General features: G+C 36.9%; 1 protein-coding gene and 1 pseudogene across 6 annotated transcripts in view; one reads left to right on the plus strand and one right to left on the minus strand.

The window, feature by feature from the left end:
- Nucleotides 1-22,186, plus strand: part of MTA3 (metastasis associated 1 family member 3) — a 218,975-nt gene that overhangs the window by 124,218 nt on the left and 72,571 nt on the right. For all 6 annotated transcript variants that reach the window (XM_077134094.1, XM_077134089.1, XM_077134090.1 and 3 more), the window contains 3 exons: nt 178-295; nt 8,577-8,679; nt 11,743-11,842. In XM_077134094.1, the coding sequence (XP_076990209.1) occupies nt 178-295; nt 8,577-8,679; nt 11,743-11,842 (321 nt within the window). The remainder of the gene's footprint in view (nt 1-177; nt 296-8,576; nt 8,680-11,742; nt 11,843-22,186) is intronic.
- LOC143661646 (small ribosomal subunit protein uS3 pseudogene) lies at nt 13,953-14,590 on the minus strand (annotated as a pseudogene).

Below are 22,186 nucleotides of genomic sequence, written 5' to 3' on the forward strand. Positions count from 1 at the left end.
GTGAGAAATTGCAAAGTACAATTTAACATGTAGTTATAAAACAGATTTTGAACTATAAGTTATAATTCCACAAGTTCTACATTCTGAATTTTTATGCTTTCATTATTGTGGCATTAGATTTAGTCCTTTATTTTTAAAAAATGAGGTATTAATTAAACTATATGTCATTTTTTTCAGGATACCTTTTTCTACTCACTGGTTTATGACCCCTCAGTAAAAACATTATTAGCTGACAAAGGTGAAATCAGAGTGGGACCTAGATATCAAGCAGACATTCCAGAAATGCTTTTAGAAGGTATGTTTTTCTTTGGGTTTCAAGTTCTATGAAAACAAAATATTTATTGCTTTCTTTTGAACCTCATATATTCTTGCTCTCACATTGAAGAAGCAACTTTTGTGATAAAGTTTGAAAGTCATGAGCTCTTGAACAAACAACAGGAAAATAAGTTACTTGACCAGTTCTTCATTTGTGGTTTCACATTTTTATGACTTCTGTGACTATTTTTCTTTTAAATACAGCTTTAAGAAGTAACTGATATGCATCTTAGTGTTAATGTGACACACTGATGCCGTGGAGTTTTTTAATCCATTTAAGCTGTGTAGATCAAGTAGGCATGGAAACTAGCGAATGGTTACATTTTGTTGGGGATTTTGGCTGATCTGGGTCCTATATGCACTGGCAAGGTTCAGGGCCTTGCATTTGAAAAACAGATCTTCCTAGCAATACTTGATTTTTCTTTCTTTCTCTTGTTATGACTGTGTGTTTATTTTCTTGATTTCAAAAGTAAACCATTCTTACTGTTAATAATTAACACACAGATACAAGGAAATATATAATGTAGAAAATGAAAGCTATGTCCTTTCCTTCATTCCAAGCACATTTTTAATTAATATTCTAACTTGGCTTTGCTTTTCGTTGTTATTCATACCTTGGCTTATCCATTTGGGCGTGGCACATGTGTAGTGGCAAGGTGTACCTGTTACTCTGCAGCTTGCTTCTTTTCACTTAACCATGTACCTTTAGCATCTTCTCTATACAGATTCTTCAACTTCTCTCTTTTGTTTTTTGATGAATTTCCTCTTTAGTGAATTCATATGTTTGCATGGATATATCATAATTTCCTTTTAGATGTCTTAACACTTTTTGATATTACAAATAATGCTAATGGAAAATCTGAACCTATATTTTGGCCATGTAACTATTTTTTGGGGCATAACACTCTGAAAGTCAGAGGGTATGTACATTTTAAATATTGAAAATGCTCATTTGCCCTACAAGAACGCGGTATTAATTTATGTGTGAGAAAACCAGGTGCCTTCACCAACACTGATTTTTTTCCCACCTTCATTTTTTCTTTGTAGTAAGCAACCATTGATATCTTATTGTTTTAATTTTTTTTTAAGTTGAGGTTATATTTGTCTTTAGTTCTTCTGTAAGTTTCTTGTGCATTTTATGTTGTATTATTTTCCTATTTCAAATTTATTGGCAAGAGCTCTTTCAATCTTAAGGGTACTTGCCCTGTGTCCACAAGTATTGCAAATAACCCCTCTAACACTTTTTAATTTGACTTTTAAAAAAATTTAATAGTTTATATTTAAGCATATCTTGTGTCATGCATAAATGTAGAATTTATCTTTCCCTTTAAAGTCTTTAGGGTTTGTGTTATGCACTGAAAGGCCTCTACTTTTGTTTCTGAAGTTTGAGTATTAAAATTTGTGAACTCTTCCATAAGTTCTTCTTCTTTACCTTTTCATACTTCTAGAAAACAGATGCTGAAAAGTTAAAGCAACAAATACTCGTGGAATTTCTAACCCATAGTACACATTGGTGTCCCCTGGGGGTGAAATGGGGTGGTTGTGAATAGTGCTAGTTTGCAGACTTTTGTATTTTCATAACCTTAGGTATTAAGGAGAGTTATTCTAAACTTAGAGAACAGAATACTGTATCTGTAGTCAACTGTTCGGAAGTTTTTAATAGATCGAATAATGTATATCAATTTATTACATATTGAGAGAGAATATTTACTGACATTCTGACCTATGCAAGTCAGCTTGTCTTCTGGAAATAACTTTTAGTGTTTATAGTTCCTAATGGTTGCTGTTAGATTTATAATAGCATGTACCTAAGTGTTCACTATTGTTTTATTTAAAGAAAATAAAAGTTGATTTTTAAAATTTTATGAACTGTGCTGTATTGAATATCATTTTATATAATGGAAAATTTCCATATTGCAAGTGTAACTAGAAAATATGTTCCTAGTAGTGGAATTGCACAGGGCATGTGCGCTTTACATTTTCTATATAATGTCAAAATTTCTCCCAAAATACTTACATCATTTTACAAGTGGATTGTTTTAGCTGTAGTAACATATGCGTAACATAAAATTTGCCATTTTAGCAATTTTTAAGTGTATAGCTTATTGGCATTTATTATTTTTACAATGTTCTGTTACATTACTGCCTTCCATTACTTAAACTTTTTCATCATCCAAAACAGAAATTCTGCAACCATTAAGCATTAACTTCTTACTCTACCTCCCTCAGCCCTTGTTAAACTATAATCAACTTTCTGTCTTTATGAGTTTGCTTATTCTAGATATTTCATGTAAGTGGAATACTACAATATTTATCCTTTTGTTGATGGACACTAGAGTTGTTTCCATCTTTTGGCTATTGTGAATAATGTTGCTTTGGTATACAAGTGTCTTTTGGAGTCCCTGCTTTTTACTCCTGTGTTCATAACTAAAAGGGAAACTGCTTGGCCATATGGTAATTTGTTTTAACTTTCTATTGAATCACCACAACTTTTGGATTTTTGTGTGTGTGTGTTTAAAGTATAATTTAATGCAGTAAATGTCATCCTTTATAGTGTATAGTTTTGTGAGTTTCTGGCAAATATATATGCCCTCCTAGTATTACTTCAGCAAGTCCATCTGTGCACAGGCCAAAGACCTAGAAAGTCCCTAGTGTTTTTCTGGAGGGTTATCAAGGGCTGCCTGCACAGAGACCCAACTTAACTCCTACCTTCCCCACGAGGCCTTTCCTTTCACTTCTTTGAACTGCTGCAGACCACACTGGTGGTGGAATTTTTTATGTTGTTTTATTGTTTAACTTTAAATATTTTGGGCTGTCCAAGCTAATGATTGTGTGATCTTCTCCTTAGCACTGAGCAGAAAACTAAGCTTACAAGTCTAGAAATTTTTTGTTATTGCTGATGTAAAGATAAATGCTGAGTGAAGTAATGAAGTGAAGATGTTTCAAGTAAGCATGGGCTGAAAAGTCAGATTGTGGCATCTCAGGAGTTCCCATTTATTTGAAAAACTATTTAAATATAATATTTCTCTCTCAAAAGTACAAAGCCAAATGGCATGGCATATCTTGGAAAGTGATGTAGCTTGAAATTGATGTATATGTATATGTAATATGTTTGTTTGTTTTCCCAAGAGTTAGACATGAATTATAATTAGAATTTAGGAACAGGAGAGGGCTCTTCCCAGTTATGCCAGCTGGGAAATGGTAGTCAGGGCTCCAGCAAAGGGTGGGGTGCCCAAGGGTGGCTTATGAGAGTCCAGGACAAAGAAAGTTTATGAAGTGTGATAACTGAGTGTTAAAGATATTTTAGGAAACAAAATAATACATAGAGTGGAATGATTTCCTCTACAACCCTGCCCAAAAAGGACTTGAGAGGTACTGGAGGTTTATTTTCCAGGAAGGAGGAATTTTTGGTAATAGCTTTTGGCATTTGGGCATTTATGGGATTTATAAGGCCTTCTTTGTATTTGAGAAATGACAGTAATTCTATAATATGTCTTACAGTCCATTAACAAGTATTCATTGACTTTTAACGTTATGTTTCTCCTGATAGTCTTCTGGGCAAGTGGTTTACGAACTTTCTTCAAGCACTAGAACCTTTTCTTTTAATGCATACTATGCAACGCAGATGAGATAATTCAGCTTGTAACGGGTGAAGTAGGAGAGAAGACCCCCCTGGAGCCCCTTGAGGCTCCCCAGTGGACTTTGGATTGATACGGGTACAAGTTGAAGCCCCCTGCAGCTCCTGCAAGGTCGTCTCTCCATCACACAGGCAGGCCCCAAACAAGCTCTGCACAATTGGAAGTGGCTTGCGGGGAAGACCTTTGTCACCCAGAGTAATAAAGGGCTCCACTTTATTCTCCTTGCTTTGTTCCATTTTTAAATCTTAAAATTTATCTTATAAGCAATACAAAGGTTGTACAAAATGCACTAACACTGGAAATGGAAAAGCAGTTCCTCAGATCAAATGCCCTGCCAATAACCATGGTTATTAACATGTTCTTCCAGACTGCTTGTTACACAGATAAACACACAGGTGTCCACAGAGTTGTGTTTAGTGCAGCGTTCCATTGTGTGGTAGATCCGTATTTATTTAATCTGTCTCGTCTTAATGTTTTGTTTAATGGTAGGACACGTTTTCCCCTCATTATTCTTTTAAAAAATTTTGGCAGTCACTATTCTTACAGATTTTTTTCATCCTGTTGGCATTTATTATTAATTTGTCAATTTCCACCCTTCCAGGCCCCATTTAGGTTCTGTTTGATTGTGTTGTAATGTTGAGTTGTACTTGGGTCTGTTTCTGAGGTTTCTCTTCTGTCCACTTAGTTTGTTTATCTGTTCTTGTTCTAATTCTTCTGTTAGATAGATGCTTTGTGGTATGTGTTAATCTGGTAAGGCTAGTCGTCCCTCTTAGTTCTTTCTTTTAGTTTTTCTGCATGTTCCTTCATGTTTATTTTCCCAAATGAAGTGTATAATCAGCTTGACTAGCACCAGAAAAAAATATCTTCCATTTTTCTTGAGATCACAGTCAGGAAGAGCTGTTATTTTAATGATGAAAGCCTAAACAGAAACAGAGAATGTTCTTTCCCTTTCCCAAGCCTACTTTGGGCTTTTCAGAAGGTTTTTAGTAGTCCTCTTTAACACAGACAAACACCATGCTTGTAGTTTCTTGAGAAAAATACAAGGTTTTTCACCATGGAGAAGTCAATTTGAACTATTTCAGGCTAACGTGATGTATCTAAAATGTTTCTTTCACTTGTAATTAGGCAGCCAACTAGCTGCCAGGTTGAAAGGAACACTTCTTCCTTTTTTCTGATTAATGTATTTTCAGGGCACAGGGAATAGGAGGCTAACTCTTAATGGCTAAACCAGTAGAGAAACACAGGCATTGCTGTTACAGAAACATCCCTACGTGGCCAGTACCTGGTTGCAGTGAAATTAAGTAGTAGAAAACATCAGATGCAAGAACAGGTATTTAGGGCTTGCTGCAGTCTGTGCTCACTGACCCTATTGATGCTCTTTTGAGTGGCTGTGGTTCAACCAGTGGCCCGATTGCAGTTTTCATTGACCTGAGATGCAGAACTTGAATTAATATGCTAAATCTGCTGCAGGAGCAATTCCGAGCCAGAATGCATTGCAAGCTTGCCTCCTTGTGAATGTGTCTATACTGGATTCTAAGACATCATTGTGTCATTAGTCTTGCTGGCAGATACATTTTTATGTGGCTTTGAAATTTGAAAATTCACTTATGGCTATGTACCATCTAACAAACTCTTGAGATCTGGAAAGATCAGTATGTGGTTTGCAAACTAGGTAAAGATTTCTTTGAGATTTTAAATCTTTCATGGAGGTTTTCCATAGAAATTTTTTAATTGTTATTTAGCTGTATTGTAACACTGGAATTTTAAGAAAGAAGTCTCTGTTATATATTTAATTAATATATAAGCAAAGCTGTAAAAATGATTCTGGATTTACAGGTTTGGGTAAAAACCTGGGTAAACTGTGTTTTAATTAAGTAACTTTGGGGAAACTATTTAGCCCTTCTATGTTTTCATGTCTTTCTATTTTAAAAGGTAATAATAATAATATGCATAGATCATAGTGTGGTGATCAAATGAAGTCGTTCTTGTGAAACATTTAGCACAGCATCCAGCATTTAGTAGATGATAGCTGCTACACTTCTTCACTTGCCTTTGCTGTCTACTGCTATCGATGACTACTGTTGTCAGTATTTATGGACTTCTGGTGTCTGTCTTTGAGTGTGAAAGTATTAAATTAGCATAGTCCCTGCTACTCAATGTGCTTATTTAACTTGAATTAACTCAAATACAGTCAACAGATTAAAAAATAGTGTCAGTAAGCGTGGAAATTGCATTATTCATAAGTGATTTTTCCTAGCAATCAAGCAGGAGTTCTCCCAGATAAAGTGAATTTAAGGGGGAGGTGGGAGTGGAAATTCTATAGAAATGAAGTCCTTTTTTAATGTAAGTAGTGGCTGGTTGAGTGGCCTCAAAAACTGGCATTTTTTGTGTTATGGGGATAGTTACACATGCAGACAAAGGGGCAGTGAAGATATTTCTCCCAGTGTTTTAACAACAGCAAAAAAAAGGAGCCATAACCTGGATCCTACTTTTTTTTCTTTATTTGGGAAGTTACAGGTTTATAGACTAGTTATGCACATAAAACAGGATTCCTACACACCCCTTCACCACCAGCACCTTGCATTGGTGTAAAACATGTTGCAATTGATGATGCCACATTTTTATAATTGTACTGTTAACTACAGTCCATGGTTTAGTTTAGGGTTCACTGTTTTTGTAGTGTAGTTCCATGGATTTCTGTTTTAATTTTTATTGTTTCCATGTATACAGTCTAACATATTTACCTTTTTAATCACATTCAGATCTGTATTTCAATGCTGCTAATTACCTTCACAGTGTTATGCTACCATAACCACTATCCCTGGAACCAATTTTGAATTTTGTTGAAATTTTACACAGTTACCTTCATCTCAGTGGAGGAAGCCAGAGCTCAGGGTTTAAGGAGATCAAGTATTAACTGATCTTCCTGCTAGGTTCAGGCATTTATTTTTGCCATTACTATTTTAAAAATATACTTATGGCATATTTTAAGATTTGGGGGAATGAAATTGTGTGTGTGTGTTGTTTTTTTCCCCCAAGATTTGTGCAGTTTGCAACTTGCAAGTCATTTTGGGTTTTGACCAGTTTTTACAAATAAACTTAATGTTGAATGTCTTGACTAAGAATTGGGAACAAAAACAATGAAAAATGAAATCCTTTCACATTGTAGATCTTTTTGGCCTAGTACTTTCTTTCCTCTGCTTGTACTTCTTTAGGTTGGGAATAAGAATTGCTCTCTCCTTTTCCTGCCTTTGAACAAGAGTCAGGATGGCAAGTCCCGACTTGACAGCATAGCTGCCTTAGGAGTCTGCAGGTGGAATAACTGATTCTGTCTTCTGACTTTTCTCTGTTGGGGCCAATGATTCCAGCTTGCTCCTACCTCAGGACTGAGCACATTGGAGACATCAGGGAATGTTTGGTTTCAGACAGTTTTTCTCTTGGTGCAAAGTTCTCTGCATAGAGATGAAGTGGTCAAAAGCAAAGCCAAAAGTCAGTCCCCATCATCAGAGAACTCCTAGCCTAGCAGGAAATCCGTAACTGTAAACTCCGACTGACTCTCAGGTCTTTCCATTATTATCCTTTGTTCTGGCATTGAGTACTGTCCAACGGCCATGTACTCCTCATAACCTGTTCCTAAAACAAATCATCCTGCATTATCTTCGTCGTTCCCATACCCATCCCTCCTCCTTGTCTTCCTTCTTTGTTAAAGCCAACAGCCAACAGTATCCATAGAGCTCTCAGAACTGAAATCTGCCCTCCACATGCAGTCCATCACCAATATTCCTAAATTTCTTCTCTGCTCTCCATCAGTACTCTCACTGCTGTGTTTCAACCCCTTATTACTTCCACCTGACACTCTTAAAGGAGTTTGATAGCATAGCTATCAAATCTTCATCAGGTTTCTCTGTAGAGCAAATTATATCCTAGGTAAGTATGAAAGTTGAAGTATTGTTTCTGGTCTTGTGAGTCCTCTACTAAATAAGCGGTTCTTCTCATTACCTCCAGACAGAATCCAATCAGCTGAGCCTGCAGAATCTTCAGTAATATGCTCTTAGCCTACTTCTTTTTAGCTGCTCTCATTGCCTTTAGTGTGCGTGTGGAAAAATGAGCTATTTTTCTATCACATTTGTTACCTCATGACTTTGTTCGTTTTCTTATTTCTTTTTTTAAATCCTTTCCCCCATCAGTGAATTCATACCCTTCAGATCGCAGCAGAAATAGCACCTCTTTTATAATGTTGTTCTCTAGCTAGCTTGACATAATTTCTCTAATATTTGGACATAATTTTTAGTTATTTAAACATTAATTTTAAGCCTCTTCCAGCAGGAGTGCCTTCTTGTTTGCCTTTTAATCACTCACAGCATGAGGCTTAGTGTCTCACACACATGTGTACTCAGGGAATACATGTTAGTGAGTAAAGAAAGATGTCATGGTTGGTTTGGTTGTATTATCATCAGTGTTTACTTTACAAATTGTTGTATTCAGGCTCCCCCAAAGTGTGTACCCAAACCATGAACATTTACCTGACATTTAAGCAGTTCCGGTGACTGTAGTCGTCAGCCATCCATGTGACATTATACACCTTGTGCGTAATGCAGCTCTGTTTCCTTTGTTCCTGGGCAGGAGAATCCGATGACAGGGAACAGTCAAAATTGGAAGTTAAAGTTTGGGATCCAAATAGCCCACTTACGGATCGACAGATTGACCAGTTTTTAGTTGTAGCACGGTGAGTATAGCACTATTGAAGTAAGAAATATTTTTTTCTTTTTATAAAAGAATTTATGGAAATATGTTCTTCCATTCTTTGCAGTCTACTTTTTCATTGGTGTGTTATTATTTTCCTGATTATGTAAGAAAGCCTAGTATATAATAAATCTTACCACTTATATAGGATAGGATTTAATAACACTTAATTTCTTGTTTTAAAAATGAAAACTGGTTTATTACCTTTAATGATTACGACAATAACAAATGCTCCTTGTAAAAAAAAATGAAACATTATATAAAAGTTTAAGGAAGAATTCAACAACTGAAATCCTGCATCTTTAAAGCAGTGGTCTCCTTTACTCTAGATGTGGTTAATTGTGAGGTATCAGTAAGAATGTGTAACCTGAATTCCTCTTAGTGCACCCATGCATGAGTAACAATGTTCTTCAGTCCATGTTTTATATTAAGCCCTATCAGTAAGCATAGGGTTTTCCTTTGAGAGCTCTAAGGCTGGATTCCTTTCCTTCCTTCCTTTCTCCTGCCCTCCTTCTGAAAATTAATAGGGTGTGATTTTTTTTAATGATAAAAGTAAATGATGGCGGGCCGCGGTGGCTCAGCGGGCAAAGTGCTTGCCTGCTATGCCGGAGGACCTCGGTTCGATTCCCGGCCCCAGCCCATGTAACAAAAACGGAGAAACAGAATACAATAAAACAAGAAAATGTTTAAAAAATGTTTCCCTTTCTTCCTTCCTTCCTTCCTTCTATCCTTCCTTCCTTCTCTCTGTCTTTCCTTTAAAAAAAAAAAAAAAAAAAAAAAAGTAAATGATGTGGGTGGTGTGACAGTGGCTCAGTGGCAGAGTTCTCGCCTGCAATGCTGAAGACCCAGGTTCAATTCCCGGTGTCTGCCCATGCAAAAAAAAGCAGTAAATGATGCTTATGGGGAAAATTGCCATCAAGCAGAAAGTAAATGAGGTCATTATAGCATTGTAATAATGGAAAAGTGGATAAACATAGACGTCTATAAACAGGCAATTGATTGGTTAATTGAGATAATCATACAGTGCATTATGGCTTTACAGCAATTAAAATGAGTGAATCAGAAGTTTTATGAAGCAAAGAGATATATCTGAAAAATAATGCTGAATGAGGGTACAAGAGACTAATCATTCATGAAGGATTTACAATGTGCAAAACAATGTTTTATTTCATTAGCTGATCCATATATATGTAGTGTAAGTACAAAAATTTGGAGAAAATGAAATTTAAGAAAGTTGTTATATCTGTGAAGGCAGAGAGGGAAATGGCATTTGAAAATGTGTATAGGGAGCTCTTAACAAATTTATACTACTTTATTTCTTTAAAAAAAATGACCCAGCACTTTTTGTAGAACCCCTCAGCATGGAAGTCACACAGCTATTGGCTTGGCATTTGGGCTCTGGAACCCGTACACCTAACCGTTCAGTGACTGAGTAGGGATTCGATGTACATTGTTGAGGAGAAGCCAGTCAGTGGAATAGAAGACACTGAAGATTCAGGACTAGAAATGAGTTATTGATGAAGCCAAAGGCTCCAGACAGGTTACCGTAATTATGGATTATTTTGAAGACATTACAGTTTTCAAATTTGATTTGTATTTTGTATCTTCTTTTTCCTGATTGCCAAAGACTGTATGTTTTCCTTTTTCTTGAAGCCCATGTGTGGGGCACCAAGAAATGCACCTAATATCCTTTTCAAAAAAAAAAAATTTTTTTTTTAAATTTTTAAGTGCAAATTAAGGCCACGATCAGATACAACTCCACATTCACGAAAATGTTAAAATTTAAGACATGACAGTGCCAAGCACTGGTGAAGACGTGGAGCAAACAGCACTCCAGAACTGTGCTGGTGGGAATGCAAATTGGTACAGCTGCTTTGGAAAACTGTTATCATACAACACAATTGTCCCTCAAGTTTCACTGTTAAATATATGCCCAGCAGATATGCATACACCTGTGCGGCAAAGATTATATGCAGATGCCATTAAGGACGCTATTTGTGGTAGCCACAAACTGGAAACAACTCAAATGCCCAGTGATAATAGCCTGGTTAAATACATTGAGGGTGGGAATGGGGAATTATACTTAGGAATGCTGGATAGCAGAGAAAATGAACACAGTGACAGCCTATGATATGGATGAATTTCACAAACATAATTTTGAACCAAAGAAGCCAGATTTTAAGGGTGTACATACTGTGAGATTCTGTTTAAAGTTTAAAATGAGCAAAGCCAGTCTTTGATGTTAGAATGCAGGATGGTGATTCCCCTTGGACAGGATTAGTGATTGGGGAGGAGCCTGGGCAGTCTTCAGGCTGCCAGTCACAGTCTGTTTCTTGGCCTGGCTCACGGAAAGTCGGGTGCTTTCCCTTGCAATAATTAAATAGCCATACCTTGTTACTTTTCTGCGTGTATGTTATATTTTAATTAAACCTTTTTTTTTTAATTCCTTCCTCAGCTGCGAGGCTTATCCTCATTTCATGCATCATACTTGAGGTCAGAGTTCTTCATAGATAGGAATGCCTTCAAAATCATTACATGAAAATCAGTGTGTGTTAGTCTTTTTTTTTCTTAATTCATAGGATTTTAGCAGAAATCTATATATTGAACCCTCAAAGGTTGAGGTTGCTATACCTCACTTGAAAAAAAAATGTTGCTGAAATTTAACAGTTCAGGCTAACAAAGTGGTCAGAATTTACTTTGCAATAATAGATAAGCTCTGCAGCTAACTCACCTTTTCATCTTCAGTTATTATAGGCGTATTCTGTCATCCTGCCTTGATTTCATTCATTTCTGAGCAAATTTGAATACCAACTTCCCCTTTTGTCTTTGTGCCCACACAGACTACCCTTTCTTGATTTAATTATAATTATCTATGCATGGTTAATTGGCTTGTCAATTATTAAGTCTTTAGAAGATACTTTTTGGTTCTTAAAAACTGTTTTGACTTTTCTTTGACAGATTTTCATTCATTACTCAAACATGTTTTTTCGAACATAGGAAACAACAGAGACTTAATTTTTCCCCATTATTTCTGTGGTTTGTTCAGTGCTGTTGGAACGTTCGCTCGAGCACTCGACTGCAGCAGTTCTGTGAGGCAGCCTAGTTTGCATATGAGTGCAGCTGCCGCCTCCCGAGACATCACCCTGGTAAGATGCTTTTTGAAGTTTGGGGGTTATTTTTCCTTCTGGTACTTGTGCAGTTATAAAACCGATAAAGCAATGTCGTGAACATGAGTGCTTTCTGGCTGTTAGTCCTGCTGACTGCTAGGTTTATTTGGCTTAGCTGCTTGGTTAATTGGGGTGTTTCATACCTAAGTCACCTCTTATGTTTGTGAACTGAGACAAGGAAGGATGAGTATTCTGTGGAATAGGTATAAAGTGGAAAAAAATATTTTGGAGAAAAGATGAATCATTCTGACATATCCGATTTCACTTTTGTGCATTTTTTTCTATATTGTGTATACTTATGTTGCAGATTGTACATAAATCTTACAGTTTTTTTAAGAAGTGACCACCCTTTGAGACAGTTATTATATTCAGCTATACTTAGTTTTCAGTATTTAAAGTTTTATATCCATCAGAAAATAGTTCTCTTTTCTTATATTGTTTCGTTCCATTCTGACTTCTGTCTTCTGAGTTGATTTCCTTTTTTCCTTGGTGATCAAATGAAGCCTCCCATATTCAGTTTAATTATACCACTAATGCCAGCTCTGGCAAGACATTAGTACACCCTTCAATAAAGTAGAACCACAGGTTTGTTCCCAATTAAAGCTTCTTATTGTATTTGATTTCCACTACCGATTGAGATTGGATGGCATGGGTACTATGGTAGGATGCTCATTGTACAGATGAGAAAAACAGGTTTGGTGAAATCAACTTATTTGACTGATATTTATTACATATAATAATAATTTTAATTTTTATGACTTTTTAGTTTGGAATATTTTTAAACTTACAGGATAATAGCATGTTTGTATTATCGATATAGAGAGCTATCGATTCATCTGTCTATCCATTATCTGAACACATACATGAGTGTAGGTTGTATACATCATGTTCATTGAACACTTAATACTACCATGTATATTTCTGTTTTTCTCTTCTACTTCTTCTATTATTTTTTATTTTTTGGTCTTTTTTTTATTAGAGAAGTTACAGGTTTAGAGAAGAATCATGCATAAAATATAGAGTTCCCATATGCCACCCTTATTTTTTATTTTTTGACCTTTTAAAAAAGTTTTATTAAAGGACTTTTTTTCTGTATAGTTTTTTTATTGAGATATATATTCATATACCATATAACCATCCAAAGTGCACGATAGTGGTTCATAGTATCCTATAGCTGTGCATTTACTATCACAATAGAATTTTGATCATTTTCATTTCATATAAATAAATAAAAATAAAAGTGAAAAAGAACATGCAAAACATCTCATCCCTGATCATTTATTTATTTTCTGTCCTTTTTTTTTTTTTCTTAGCTGTCCACACATTGGGTAAAGGAAGTATCAGTCACAAGGTTTTTACAATCACACGGTCACATCTTAAAAGCTCTTTAGTTATTCAGTCATCTTCAGGAATCAAGGCTTTTGGATTACAGTTCAAGAGTTTCAGGTTCCCTCTAGTTACCCCAATACACCAAAACCTAAAAAGGGATATTTGTATAATGTATAAAAATAACCTCCAAGATAATCTCTCGATTCTGAAATCTCTCGGCGACTGAGACTTTAATTTGTTTCATTTATCTGTTCTCCCTTTTGGTCAAGAAGACTTTCTCACTCCCAAATTGCTAGGGCCAACTCAGGCTCATCCCTGGGAGTCATGTCCCACATTGCCAGTGAGATTTACAACCCTGGGATTCATGTCTCACTTGGTGGGGAGGGCAGTGGGTTCACCTGCCAAGTTGGCTTAGAGAGAGATGTGGGCATCTGAACAACAAAATAGGTTTTCTGGGGGTGACTCTTATACCTAAATTTAAGGAGGTTTAGCTTCTCCTCTGCAGGAATAAGTTTTATAAGGGCAAGCCCTAAGATTGAGAACCTGGCCCATCAACTTGGCAGTCTCCAGTGCTTGGGGGAACATCAGGTACTTCCCCAAGTGGGAAAGTTTAATATTTCCACCTTTTTCCCTAGTCCCTCAAGGATACTTTGCAAATACTTTTTCTTTCTTTCTTTCTTCTTCTTTTTTTTAATGCACTTATTAAAAGACTTTTAAAAACAACATCCCAGCTCCAGATCCAGCTACCAAGGGTACCCTTTTATGCAGTATGGACCTGTTGGAGCATGGCAGCCAGCTCTGAGATGAGAGTGGTGAGCCAGATCTCATCTTTGGGTTCCATGATGCTCATGTGCTCAGACAGAGGCTTCTCAGGACCAGTCTTGCCCTTGGGTCCCAGAGCAGCATGATTTTCACTTTGATGCCCAGTACACCCTATCTGAGCAGCACGTGGCGATATCAGCATAGTGGTTAATAGGGCCCCCACTCTGGATCATTAGGCTGTCCACAAACTTCATAGGTTTAGCCCTCTGTCCTTGGAGTTTCCCAGACACCATGCCCTTTCAGCCCATGGCCCCATTTTCCAAGATGCACTGCAGCACACCATTGCAGGCCCTCTGCATAGCAAGCCTTCTTAGGAGTTTGTAAGGTGGAGACTCTGCCTGGGTTATGGCATAGAGTCCTCTGGTGGCCACCTGTTCCGCATAAAGCTCTGTATTGAGTCTAGGAAGTCCAAACTTCTTACCTCTTCTGAACAGTTAATTCCCAGATATATAGGCCTTTTTCACTGAGAACACTTTGTATCCCAGTGGCCAGAATAATGATTTTTGTACTGGGTAGTGTAACCCCAACTCCAGAATATCCATCTTCAGCTAGCTCACTAGTGAGAAACTCATTCATTCAGTTCAACTTTGACAAATTTCTTGGCAATTTACACTGCCACGGGTGCTGTTCACCCCTGAAGGGAAAAGCCACCCTTTTATTCCTTAAGATCAAGGATATTCACTTATGTCTCCACCTTAAGTACATTATCAAGTTCAAGAAACATTGATATAATTTTTTCCTATTTGCAATAATGTCCCTTTGAGCCTTTTCTTCTCCTTTGCTATATCCCACACAGGATCATGTATTGCATTTAATTATTATTGTCTCTTTAGTTCTTTTTTTTTTGAATTGTGGAAACATAGATGAACTTTTCCATCTCAGCCACTACCAAGCATACTGTCCAATAGATTCAGTCACATCTACAATATTGCAGTACCCTCACACCCTTCATTACTAAAACTTTCTCATCTCCCCAGATGGAGACCCTACACCATTATGCATTAACTTCCCTATTCTCCCTGCTTCCCACCCCTGGCAACCTATACTCTAATTTCTGTCTCTTTGAGCTTGCATAATCTCCAATATTTGCTTTGTAGTTACCATGGTGCTTAAATTTTAACCTACCAAATCTTTAACAATCTTGTTTGCTCTGATACTGACAACTTCAAAAATATACATAAATTGTATTCCTATACACCTTTATCACATACCCCCAAGTAGTTTTTGTCACAGATTACATGTTCATACATTGAGTCCAAAAATCACTGAGTTACGGTGTTTATGCATTCACCTTTTAGCTCCTGTAGGGCATAAAAAGCACAGTTAAACATCAAAAATGGAATGGTATTGGCCAGCTTGTGTGTTTATCTGTATTGTTACTCTTCCTGGAGATCTTAATTTCTTCATTCAGCTTTGATCTTTTGCCTATTGTCCTTTCCTTTCAACCTGCAGAACACTCTTTTTTTTTTTTTTTTTTTTTTAAAGAGGGAGGAAGGGAAGGAAAGACAGAGAGAAGGAAGGAAGGAAGGAAGAAAGGGAAACGTCTTCTTGTTTTTATTGTATTTTGTTTATTTGTTTTTTTGTTTTTTACATGGGCTGGGGCCGGGAATCGAACCGAGGTCCTCCGGCATGGCAGGCAAGCACTTTGCCCGCTGAGCCACCGCGGCCTGCCCCTGCAGAACACTCTTTAACATCTCTTGTAGGGCTGGTCTAGTGGTGAAGAACTCCCTCAGCTTTTGTGTAATGTCTTAATCGCTCCTTATTTTGAAAGACATCTTTGCTGGGTGTAGGATTTAGGGTTAGCAGATTCTGCTGTGAGCACCTTAAAAATGCTGTCCCACTGTCTTCCTCCTCCCATGATTTCCTGTAAGAATTGGCACTTAATTATTTTGAGGTTGCCTGTACCTGATACATTGCTTCTCTCTTTCAACTTTCAGAATTTTCTTTTTATCTTTTGCATTTGACAATTTAATTATAATAAGTTGCAGTTTGTATCTATTAATGTTTGTCTTTTTTGGCATTCCTGAACATCTTAGTTGTGTATATTTATGTCTTTTGTTAAATTTGGGAAGTTTCCAGCTACTATTTCTTTGAATATTCTGTCCATTTCTTTCTTCTCCTTCTGAGGCCCCAGAATGCATGTGTTGGTGTGCTTCATGGCTTCTCACAGGTTCCTCAGGCTCTGTTCACTTTTCATCACTCTTCCTTCTCCTCAGATGAATGATTTTAATGGTCTCAGCTTCAGGTTCACTGATTCTTTCTTCTGCCAGGTTCACAGGGTATTGAACCCCTCTAGGGAATTTTAAATTTATGTTACTGTGGTCTTCAGCTCTGTTTGGTTCCTTTTCATGATTTCTAGCTCTCTTTGTGTTTATCTGTTGTTTTCCTTTACTGCCTTATCCATGTTTTCCTTTAATTCTTAGAGCATATTTAGGACCATTAAAAAATTTTTTTTTATTAATTAAAAAAAAATTACAAGAGAGAAACACAAACATTCCCAACACATACACTCAGCAATTCACAATATCATCACATAGTTGCATATTCATCATCATGATCATTTCCCAGAACATTTGCATCAATTCAGAAAAAGAAATAGAAAGGCAACAGAAAAATAAAACAAAAACAGAAAAAAAAAATTTTACGTACCATACCCCTTACCTCTCCCTTTCATTGATCACTAGCATTTCAAACTAAATTTATTTTAACATATGTTCCCCCATTATTTATTTTTATTCCATATATTTCAGACCATTTTTAAAAAGTCTTATATCTCATGTCTGCTTCTCCCATCGGTGATTTATAATGCTTTGATTTTTCTCCTTTACCCGGGCCATTGCTTCTTCTTTGTATGATTCGTAAGCTTTTTTTTCTCTGAAACCTAGACATTTCGATATTTTAGCATGTCATTGCTGGAATTGGACTCTCTGTGCTTGAAGTTTATACCCAGCTAGTGTTTTTACAGACGTTTCCTGAATGCCAGGAGCTTAAAAAAAAGGGGCGCGGTGGGGAGGGGGGGCAGGAAGAAAACTCCTTTGTGGCTTTGCATGTAGAGTGACCTGTGTGAGTGCTCTCCTTCAGGGCTTCACTGTTCAAGGAGTTTAGAGAACAGTCATAGGGCAAAGCTTAGGGGCCTCCCTGATGCTTTCTGCATATTCTGTTTAATTTGGACATGCATATGTGGCCCCAGGAATTCTCCTGTTTACACAGGTAGGAATGTCTCCTGTCCCCTAGGAAAGTTTCCTCACAATCCCAGGCATTGCATTGTGTGTCCTAAAATTAACAATCCTTTACCCCAGGCAGCATGGCTTGACTGCTGTCCGTGTTCTATAGGAAACTCGGTGACCAGACATACATGCTCCCAGTTGTGTCCACTAGGGTCACTCTCCTCCCTCCGGATCTGGGTCCTGGGTCCCTGTGGGGAACCTGGGCAGGCTTTGCACCAACTGGTGAGGGTTGGGGGAGAGTCTAGCCAGGGTGCCACAAGGTCCTCCAGCTTTAAACCATCTTGTTCTTGATTGCAGTCCTCTCCTTGCTACTGTAATCCTTAACTGCTTTCTGGAGCTTTGAGGAAAATGTTTCTGCCAGTTCTAGTTGCTCAAAGCTTCTTTAAGGGGCCAGAGCCTTGGAAAACCTCACTCTGTCATCTTGTTTGGAGTGGGTTATTCTCAATTTTGTTTCCTGTTGGAATGGAATACAATGACAGGTTTTATTACTTTCTCAGTAAATATCAATCTGTACTATTTTCTCAGAAGTCTTTGTTGTGATAATTGACAAACTCAGACAGGAATGCATGTCAGATTTGTTTCTTATAATGCTTATTGTGTATTGTTGCAGAATTATAGATTATAATGAGAGCATTAGAGTAATCCATAGCCATTATGAAACCCTTTCTTTATCTTTCTCAGGGACTCATTTATCGGAGTGTGTAGGTGAATTATGTATCCCAACAAAAGGCTTGTGCTTAATCTTAATCTATGTTCCTGCTGGAGTAAATTCTGTAAATGGGGCATTTTGAAGGTGTTTTTTGTTAAGGTATGGCCATGCTAAATCATGGTGGGCCCTAATCCTGATTATTGGGGAGTCCTTTATCAGCAGGTAAAATTCGAGCATAGAGAAGGCCATGCAAGAAGCCAAAAGTCAGTGGAAACTGGAAGAGTTGAAGCAAGGAGAGAGAGCTGTCCGTATGACAGGAGGCAGACAGCAAAACTAAGGAGCCCCAGCCTAGGACTGGGGCAAGCCAGCACCTGACTACTACTTACTTCTGGAGAAAGCACGGTCTTGTCCACTCTTGATTTAGGATTTATAACCTCCAAATGATGATCTAATGAATGTTTATTATTTAAGGTAACCCATTGCATGGTATTTTGTTACAGCAGCCTGGAAAACTAAGACAAGAAGCAAGTTTTACTGTCTCCCTTAGTATATTAATATTTTATGCAAAATTTTAGGAATTAAAAAAATAGATTTGTGCTTTGTTTAGAACTTGGAGAGTATTTCTACTCTAGAAGCAAGAGTATGGATATCATGTTTGGAAGATCTTTCAAAATCCTGTCAATAGAAATTTATGTAAACCTGAACTAAATGGAATATAATCACTACCTGTATGTTATTTTCCTAGTTCAAAGTTTTATTTTTCCAATTTAAAAATTGTTGCATGTTTATTATGGAAAAATTTAAAACATAGTACAGCAGTAGTCCTGCCCCCAAAGTCTTTGCCTTGTATCAGAAGGCAGCCACTAAAACAAAACTACTATACATCATATTCTCTGTCATTATAGTTTAACTACGTGTTTATTTATCCCAAAACAACATGTTGCCATTGGCCTATCACTGAGATCTAGTCATGTACTATACATACCTTATAATTTATTTTTACTGCTTTGTCATTTTTTGTAGTATTCTTTAGTAGGAAAATACCGCAGTATTTATGCATTCTTTTGCATTTGAAACATCTGGATTGCTTTAAAAGATTTGTGAAAATTCCAGTGTATGTCTCTTTGTGAGCATGGGTGTGGGCTTTCTAGGATATAATTATGTTGATTCATAAGGTAGTGCTCATTATGAATATCCCCAGAGGTAGCCAAATTATTCTGTACACCATGGTAGCAATTTATAATTCCACAAGTGGGTGAGAATGTTCTTTCTTCATCTATTTTCTTACATTATCTTCAAACACTTGGTATTTTTAGACTTAATTTGTGCTAACCTGATGCAAATTAAAATGCAAATGCTTATTCTTCATTAAAATATCAGAGAAAATTCAAATTTAATGAAGATTAAGCATGTTTTCAAATGTTTATTGGTTCAAGTTTTTTTCCTTGGTATTTTATATTCATGTCCTTTGTTCATTCTTCATTTGTATTTTATTTTTTTTCTTATGGTTTAAATCTATTCACATTAGTTCTGTAATCTAATTTTATGAATGGAGTGAGGTAGGGATGTAATGTTTTTTCCATATTGAATTTTTCCAACAGGTTTTATTGAAGAATTTGCCTTTTTCCACATTTGTAACACCCCCTCTTCTTTCATGGTCCAGGGTATACTTGAGTCTCTTTCTGGACTGGATTCTTAATCTGTTCTTTTCTGGTTTTTTGTTGGTTGGTTGGTTATTGTTGTTGTTCATTTGTTTTCATCTATTTGTCTGTCTAGCCCATTTTTCACTTTATCAAAAGTATTTTTATAACAAATTTTCATGACTTTTAAGACAAGTTCCATTTGAACTTTTTAACAAATGGTTGAGGTTATTTAAAACAAAATATTTACTTTGTCTTTTCCCCCTCTATATTTTCCTTAACAACAACATAATATAAGCACTTTCTCACATTATTATAAGAACCTAGGAAACTTTTTCTATTGTTGCATAATTGCCTTGTATAGATAGTACTGTTATTTATATAACTATCCCTTATGGTTAAAATTATTCTTCCAGGTTATAGTGAGGGTTGTTGTTCCTTTATGGTCTCTGCAAATTCCATTATCATAGCCGAGGCCTGCTTCTCAGGGGGTACCCAGCGCGGAGCCACAAGTGTGAAGCAGCCACAGCAACTCTGCTGCCCCCTGCTGGTGGCTGTGTGTGACAGCAAGTGAGTCTCTTCTGAAAGGGTTTTGGAGTAGTATTTGCTTCTGTCAGTGAAGGCCATTTATAAAAGACTCATTTCAAAGAGGAAAGTGCTTTTACATGCTACCAGTGTTTTCAACTCTTTTTTGTTAACTTTACTGTTCTGTAATTTGGACGTCACACTTGTACATATTATCTATATATTTTTTGCAAAGGTTACATGAAAGTTTAAATAATTATTTATTAATACTAATTTTTTAAAGAAAATGCAGGCTCAGAGATTCAGGAAATTGTGATTTCTCACGTTTGTACAGCTGATTTCAGAGACATGATTTGGATCTGTTTTTCTTTAAAGTGTTTACAGATCTGTACTTATCCATTCAGCACCTTTCTTCATCAGGCGACCAGACCATATGTCTGAATGCAGACAGGGCAGAGAGGGCAGGTTTGTGAAATTTCTGGAACCCTGGTAGCCCTTCCTCTAAGATTTTTCTTTGTTGCTCTTCCTATAAGGACTGCAATAGACTTTGAGCATTCCTATTCCAGTATCTGTTTATCCAAGACAACATGTGCCACTTGTCAGATCACCAATATAATTTTGGGAGCAGGAAATTGAGCTGCCTGCAGATCACTAGTTCTAACTGCTTCATTTTGAGATCTTTTCAGAATACAGCAGGATCATGAATTTCTAGCACTGCTAATCTAAGATATATATGATTTAAAAGTGTTTTAAATCATTGAAGCCATGGAGGGTTCATAGATTTCATTAAAATGGAAGTGTCCATTGTGTGTGTGTGTGTGTGTGTGTGTGTGTGTGTTTATGCACTAACATTCAGTTTGCAGCAGTACTGCAGTACCTCCCCCCCACCCCCCATGGGAATGAAATTACTTTGAACAAAGTAAACTGTGAATTGGTAGTAAGTGGTAATGGGTGGAAATTCTAGTGCTGCTTCCTGCTTGGTGGTGGTGGCCAGCAGAGGTCTGTACCCTCTTGGTTTGAAGATCGGAGAGTCAGTTGTGGAAGTAGGGAATTGTGTAGGTACTGGCTTTTTTTTTGCCTGGACTGTGAGGACTAAAGCATTTTGGGGGTAGAGTTAAGAGAAAAACAGGTTGGGACCTTATAAATCTCCTAAGATAGACTGGCTTACAGATGATGAGCCCAAGGCACAGAATGATGAATTCACTTTTATAAGAGCATACTTTTAATTAGTGACAGAATCAGGACTAGTAACTTATGTTTCCTGAAGCCAAGTCTGATCTCAGAAAGGTCAGGCTGTTCTGATTAGCAGGGAGGAAATTGTAACCTGGAAACATCTCCAATTCCTATATTATATCTGATTTTGAAAATGGCAAACTCTGATTTTTTCTTTCGGCCTACTTAAATTCTTTGGTAACTTTAAATTGCATTTAAGGTAAAAAGCCAGCTCCTTAGAACACTTCACAAGACTTTGGGGTTTTGCCCAGCCTCGCCCTCCAGATCGTGCCCACATGCTCACTCCTCCATCCTCTAGCCAGGCTGAATGTCCTTTGATTCCATGCTCTGTTTTCTGCCACAGGACCTTCGCATGTTCAGTTCCTTTTTTCTAGATGCTGCCTCAGCTCCACCTAGTCAACTGTTGCTGTGTTTTCAGATCCCGGTCAGTCATTCAGTCTAGGCTACTTTGTGAGATAGTCATGTAGTACACCCACCGTGTCTCGCACTTGAAGCTCCTCGGTTTGAAATGACACACTCATTTTTGTGATTATCTGAATATTGTCTGGCTCTCTTCTTTCCACGCCCTACTTACTAGTTTCTAACATCCATGAATAGTGTTATTGTGTCTGGTTTTTCTATCATTGAATCCTGAGCACCAAACATAGTGCCTGGCCTGTGTGCTAAATGTTCAATAAGTATTTGGAAATGCATGAATTAATTTCTGTTTCTGAGACATACCTCCTTATTTTAAAAAGTTTATTGGAATTCATAATTTCTATTTCATTATTTCAGCATAAATCTTTAAATACTGAGAAAGCATCTTATCACTAAGTGATGTATATTTGGATTTTTATTTCATTGAGTAACTAGTGATGTATATACACAGTCCAAAGACCAGGCACTGTAGAAAGATTTA

This window comes from Tamandua tetradactyla, chromosome 17, assembly GCF_023851605.1.
Source record: "Tamandua tetradactyla isolate mTamTet1 chromosome 17, mTamTet1.pri, whole genome shotgun sequence".
NCBI classification, from domain to species: domain Eukaryota; kingdom Metazoa; phylum Chordata; class Mammalia; order Pilosa; family Myrmecophagidae; genus Tamandua; species Tamandua tetradactyla.